The 6,802-nt window shown below is 42.4% G+C and overlaps 1 protein-coding gene across 5 annotated transcripts in view; it reads right to left on the bottom strand.

The window, feature by feature from the left end:
* Positions 1 to 1,864: 1,864 nt before the first annotated feature.
* SMARCC2 (SWI/SNF related BAF chromatin remodeling complex subunit C2) overlaps positions 1,865 to 6,802 on the bottom strand; it is a 588,171-nt gene continuing 583,233 nt past the window's right edge. For 2 of the 5 annotated variants that reach the window (XM_078686227.1, XM_078686241.1), the window contains exon 28: positions 1,865 to 6,335. In XM_078686227.1, coding sequence (XP_078542353.1) covers positions 6,265 to 6,335 — 71 coding nt within the window. In that variant the 3' untranslated portion in view covers positions 1,865 to 6,264. The remainder of the gene's footprint in view (positions 6,336 to 6,802) is intronic. The other 3 variants (XM_078686236.1, XM_078686233.1, XM_078686231.1) reach the window with 2 other exon arrangements.

Here is a 6,802-nt window from a genome sequence, read left to right as displayed (position 1 = left end):
AGGAAGTTCCTGATGTTAGGACTTGTTACAGTTAGACGACGAATAGCAATTCACTGGATGACACAGAATGGGCCGGTGGTAACGAATTGGAAAGCGGATCTGAAGGAATGGGCAATAGTGGAAGAGGGACACATGCGTAGCACTAGGAGGGATGCCAAATTTCTGGAAGTATTGCAGGCATGGGGGCTAATGGTCCAGGAGATAGGGAGGAGCTCTTCGGATTCTACACAGATAGTGTCATCTGAAGTTAGTCACACGGGGACCGCATCCCCTAGGCGGGGTGAGGAACGGGGGGATACCTATGATTGAAATGTTGTCAGTGAATTCTTTGGAGGGGTGAGCCCGGTAGGGGGGGGCGCTGGAGGGTTGGATGGGCTCAGTTAAACAGTTCATATAGTTGAAGCTGCCAAAGTTTGTACTAATTGTTGGTTCGGTATAAGCTTCAAAGGCAATTCAAATTAGACTACTTGCGGATGTACAGGGATTGTAAGGTTTGCTGACTGGAGTTGTTTGTACAAGTATCACTGTACTGTCATGTAAAGTGAACCTTAAAAACCACAATAAAGAAATGGAAAAAAAACTATGGTAAAAAGAATGTTAAAATTCTGAGAAGCATTGTCAACGTATGAAACCCCTAAATATATTGCCCAGAGACAAATTCAAGATTTGGGTCATCTGCGGTTATATAAGAAATCCATTCTTGGTGTTACTCCCCTTGGTAACCATCATCTTAAATCCACTGACGTTTTAAATTCCTGAGCATCATTGTCATTCAGGCAGTCAATGTGTTCTCAGTGCTTCTGCTCCTGTGGTTTTGGAGCTGGGAGATTGTGATGACAATTTGGGAAGGCCTTTGTCTTAACAAATGAACATGCTGTCCAGAAAGCACTGGTTAGGTTCTAGTGGTACTGATGGACTTGTTTGCTAAGAAGCAGACTGTGGTTTATGGTACTTGAAGTACTGACTGACCCAGACAGGTTTAAAGTTGAAGACGAGGAGTAGGTAGGTATTCCTTGTGGAGCCTGATGCACTAGTTGGTGCAGTCCTGGTAAAAGATATTAGTGTGGAGGCAGATGGCTTTTGGAGAGATTGTACATCGTTTGTCTCATGGTCTAGAAAATAATGGGTGGTTGCAGAAATGCAGGTTATTTTTAGAAAGGATTGTAGCTTCTGAAAAAGAAGCAAATGCATAGGAGTAATTTTCTTCAGAGTTACCAGACTTGATGTGTAGGTAACGAGGTCCTTCCTCTTGAGGTCTGCCTTGAGAGTTCATCTAATATTCAAATACTCCAAGACTGGAAGAAGAGTTATCAAGTGGTTGTGGTGGATCCTGCAATATAATTCTAATAGGCAAGAAATCACAGTCAGTAGTGTCATTTTTGCTCAGAATGGACTGTGTAAAAGTCAATGCAACCATTGGCACCAAAGTGGTCGTAATTGATGGTGAAGGCATGGTTATGGTGACAGAAGATGGTGTCCTCGTACAATGCATTGATGGCTTACTCTCAGACCTGGAAGCAGAGCAGCAAATGCACTTGTTAGTGAAGATCAGTGGCTTTGGTTTTTGGCTGTGTCAAGGGGAAGGCCATCAAAATCTCTGATAGAACATGGCATTGGTCAGCTATCGAGGAAAGGTGTCCCACCAATCAGAGAAAATTCAGTCACTTGCTAATGTTGTAACCATTGACCAGTTAGATACCACATGTAAAACAATATATTCAAAGTGACAGGTAGTGCTGAAGAAAAGATGGATATATATGAAGAGAAAACATCATGCCCGTCCCTATGAGGGATATCTTCAGAAGACAGACCATATTGCTCGAAAAAACACATTAGCGAAGGAAGACACATGAAATCATTGAGGCAGATTTTTATGTTTTTTTATTCCCCCTCAGCAGCTTCACTTTAGAGGTTTGGGAGTGGCAGTCTACACAGACACAGAGCACAAGGTTCACGGGCACATAACAAACATATCAGAGTCTCCCAGCATAAACATTTAAAAAAAATATTAAAAATAAAAAACACTAGTGCTCAGGAAATAAAATACCTGAAGAGGAAGACCTCTCACCCCTCCAAGACACACACATTTTCTTTCCTTTTTCATAGCAATAATCACCCCAATCACCTACCCAAGCCACCACCATGCATCAATACTGGACTTCTAATCCCTTCTTTCCCAGCAGCTAAACTTTTTCTTTAAAAAACCCTTCATTCAGTAAAGTGCAAGGCGCGCTCTCCCACCCACAACCCCCACCTTGACAAAGAAAACAAATAAAAATACATAAAATACAAGTTTCAAAAGGAAATACAGGAAGCGCTTTTTCAGAAAATAAAAAAGCCAGACACCATAATCAACCGTGTTTTGGATAAAATAGTGCACTTTTAAGCAGCTCCAGTGGCAAAAATCACGATGGCCAATTACAAGTGTCTGTACCGAGGAATAGGATAATCCAAAAGGACTCTTATGGAAAGAAAGAGTTGGGCAAGGCTATGCAAATCTGAGTTGGGGAGCACAGGCATGGTGACAGCCAAATGACCCAACACCACTGAAAATAAAATACATTCCAGTAGAGGCATGATGTTTCATATTGCAATTCATTAATCAATTTATCTAGTGATGACATCTTATTTTTTATAATTAAGGATATGTCTCTTTGATTAACAAACAGCGATGTAGAGCCTTGAAAGGTTGGGTTCCATACTGAGATATTTAGCAAATGTTCTGTGGTGACAAGGAAGCTGACCCATTAACCCTTTCTTCTCTTTCGGGGTGAGGTGGGGGGAGGGGAATCATACAAGAGCCTGGTAAAAAATAAATCAGAAATGGCAGGTGCTTTTTGTGAAATTGCTACTGGACCCATACTTGTAAATGGGTTAACCGCTCAAATTACCAAAACAGAAAGACAATGATATTAATCACAAGTGAGAGATGGGACCACTGTTGCCAATTCCACTTGCCCTTAAACGTTTGGACCCAAGCATCAATGGGTTGGTCTGGTATGGGAAACAGGTAGCCCACAAGCTACTGCCATCACGCTAACCGCCAGAGTTTGAGATGCAACATGCTGAAGGCAAAACCACAATTTCCAACATTAATACAATAACCACAAACTATGCTCAAATTAATGTATACATCTCAATTTACAGTAGCCTCCAATGTAACAAAACCCTTCACATCATGGCCTGTTCAGATGGCACCATCTTGCTCAAGTAGTCACTCGCAGGTCAACAGTGAGCCAGTGCCAGAGCTGGCCAGAAAGAAGGTACATGAGCTGGAGCATTCAGCTATCATTGTCTCCTCCTATGTGAAGTTGGAAGTTTGGACAAAAGCTCAGATGCTGAGAGTGTACAGACAAGTTTGCTTTGGAGAGCAGGTCTCTGTGAGACAAGTTCCTGCACCACTTACCCGAAGCATAGCCATTTAAAAGTATTTAACACGCTCATTAAGTACGGCATTCTTATAAATAAATATTTTCTGTGTGTACATGCACCGGTTCGGTCACAATTTCGATTTTTTGACTACTTGAGCCTTGGTGCCTTTCTGGAGAAACCACCTTTTGGCGTAATTTGTCTCTGGCAAGCAGAGTCTCTATTGCCATTAATTAACTGACTTCTGTACAGTGACTTAAAGGTGGGGTGGGAGACTGTCATTCTAAATGATTGCTTCACTTTTGCATCACACTCAGATCTGAGGTGGGATGGGACTTCAATTGTGCTTTCAATCTCAGGCCTGCCAAAACTACATAGGGAAGGCATCTGGCCATGGGATGAGAGTTCAGTCAATATATTCTTCGCTTCAGATCTCCAGATTGTCTGTGGGTGAAAGAACAGTCAGCTGACATCCTCTCTGGAATTTTGGCCACTCCACCTAGAGAGCGGACTGTAACCGAGCCATGAAAGATCTTGCTGTTCCTCTCCACCGGGCTACATGGAAGCAGCGCCTCTCAGTAGTCAACATATTCTAAGGACTTTTAATCAATTCTTCTGGAAGGTATACCCAACAAGCATGCCCTGAAATCAGTAATAAGTGATCCAGCCACAGACCACTGTATTCAGTACAAAAAGGTAGTGGGTGGCAGCAGGATAGGCATCAGAATTTAGTGACATAGGGCTGCTATGTTCCATACAATTTAATAATGATCTTTGGCAAGGGAGGTCGTCAACCTCCATGTGCTGGCCTCTCCTTCGATCTTTTCTTTCCTTCATCCTTCCCCTAATATCTAGTCTAAACCAATTCTACTTATGTGTAAGAAGGACAAGAGGAAAATATTAGTCTGCAACAAACTGCTAAGGAATGCAACTATGTACAAGGATCTGACCTAATCAAACTGTTAGAACAGAATGCTTGACAGCTGAGATAATATTACAGAAGACATTCCATATGTTTGAAAGACGTCTAAAATGATTAATGATAGCCCGAGGAAACTTCACTTAGGGATAAATGTTTATTAAAAGCGCAAGTTGGGGGGATGGGAGGCAGAGAAGGTGTTCAGGTGATGATGCTCAAGAAGGTTAAAAGGCAAGAAAAAGGGAGAAAGGGCCGGGATGTTAAAGGGAGACCCATCCCCAAAAGGGGTACCATTCCTTGAAACATGAAATACTAACTCAGCTGCCAAGCATTCTGCTCTAACAGTTGTACAAACTACAAGCTGGGTGGTGGAAAAGAAGAATCAAGCTTGTTAATCAGATCCCAAAAATAATTTCAATGCCCATACACGGTAAACCTTGGGGCACCACAGAAACCGCACATTTTTTGACCAACTCATGCTTAGGAAAAGCTGGTCCAGATGGCAATGTCAGGCACACATAAAGCCTGACCACGAAAGACAGAAGAGCTGGGGTAGAATCTACTGTACAACCAACATCGCCCAACACGTGACCTAGTCTGCTCTAACTTTACTGGCTTTGTAAAAGATGTCAGTGTTTTAGGAATTCCCCTATTTGCCTGTAGGTCCAATCATGCTTGATGATCAAATCAGACCAATATAGAAAAAGAATTTAGAAATAGCAAAATAGAGAAGCAATGGTGGGCATGCAGCAGGCTTGACACTTCACTACACAAGCGGTGTTGTAAATGCAGACAGCCCTGCAGGCAAGAAATACAAAATATCCAGAAGGTAAACGGGTCAAAAGAAAGGAGACTGGGTCTTGTATACACACACATAGACCACGGTCTTTCTTTATCTGTCCACTAATACCGCACTTCTTTACTAGATTCTATAGACATTTTACAGGCCAGTTTTCATTTAAGTTAGAACATTTTGATCATTTGGTGCTGCATCTCAAGTTTTTACAAGCCATACAGTTTAATAAATCAGCACAGGTGCAGATGCTCAGGCCATCAGGCTGCCCCAATAGTGGGATAAAACTCTGAACACATAGTGTAGTCTAGCAGTGGGACACACTCATTGTGGGAAGGAAGGAGGAAGAATACAAGGAAATGACAAAAAGAGTACTCTGTAGGCCTGCACTTGCCTTGTGTGTAGTCAAAAACCAGCTTACTAGAAGCACTGCAGTCAGACACGGTAGCCAGATTTGCCAGTAGCTTCTTACAGGGTGCTATCCAAACCAATGAATATCGTTCCGTTTTTTCCAAGAGACTTCAAGTAGAGATGTCAAGAATTTCTGCCAATGGTAGACTGTTGATGTCCTAGTTCTGTTACACTAGTGAAAGATCCCCTCTTCTCTGTATGCTTTGTAGCTGTGTCGCCACTAATATAGCCATACTCTAAATGCCATCCATGGCCACTTAGGTCTGAGAACTGGTCTTTTCTTCTTAGTACACACCACCCCGTAACCTCATCTCCATTTTTCCAGAATATCGCTACAATGAGGAATGGGTAACTGGAAGGTGCCTTAAAGCACAGTTACATAAAATGCTTGAAGTAAATAAAAAAGGAAACTGACAGACTTCTTCAATTCATAAATAAAACAAAAGCTGCTTTTCTGCTTCAGAGCTGGATGGCATCCTCTGAAATTGGGCAACGACTCTGTCCAATCAGAAGGCCCATTCACCGCGCAGAACTGTAGAGCAAAACATTTTTAAAACACAAGAATAAAATCTCAAAGAAGGGTCTTCAATTTTTGTGTGTTTTGTTTTTCTTTCCAAGAAGAGTGCCCTTGTTTTCAATCTCTGAAGTGGAAGGCAGGGTCCATTTCTTCTTGGCTCTCCAGTTTGTCCACCAGCTCCATTGCCCTTATCCACAACAAAGTGGTCCTCCACTGGGGCAGGAGGGATAGACAGTAGAAAAATGGCTGCTATCTTCACTGCGGTTGCGGTACTGGAGTTGTTGCACGGGGGGCAGGTGTCACAGAGTCCGTAGACAATCCTGTGTCTGTGGAAAAAGAAGGCTGTTAATGATAAGTTCTGGTTGGCATGAGCTGAGATAGCTATTTGCAGGACATGGTAGATAGAACTAGTCAGAACTAGAGACAAAAAATTCCATGGGTGAACATTTACCACTAGGTACATACTCTACAACCCATAATTGTAACGTTAAAAGGAAAATGCTACTTACCCAGTATGCATCTGTTCTTGGCATGTAGAGCTGTAGAGTCGCATGCTGTGTATAGCTCGCCATCTGGTGTTTTCGGCCCGGATGTTAGCACTTTGTTTTTCTTCGAAAAAGTCTTTCCAGTCACGAGGAAGGCGACTCCTCCTTTCAGCGATAGTGTGCATGGGCATCAACTCCATTGTTAGATTGTTTGCCATCAGAGGGTGATAATGGAGTTAGTAAGAGATGTCCATGTATATATGTATCTACGTAAGATGTAACTGCAAAAGGTATAGGTACCCGGGGAG

This window comes from Lissotriton helveticus, chromosome 1_1 (assembly GCF_964261635.1).
Source record: "Lissotriton helveticus chromosome 1_1, aLisHel1.1, whole genome shotgun sequence".
NCBI classification, from domain to species: Eukaryota; Metazoa; Chordata; class Amphibia; order Caudata; family Salamandridae; genus Lissotriton; species Lissotriton helveticus.
This window is presented reverse-complemented; position numbering and strand designations above follow the sequence as displayed.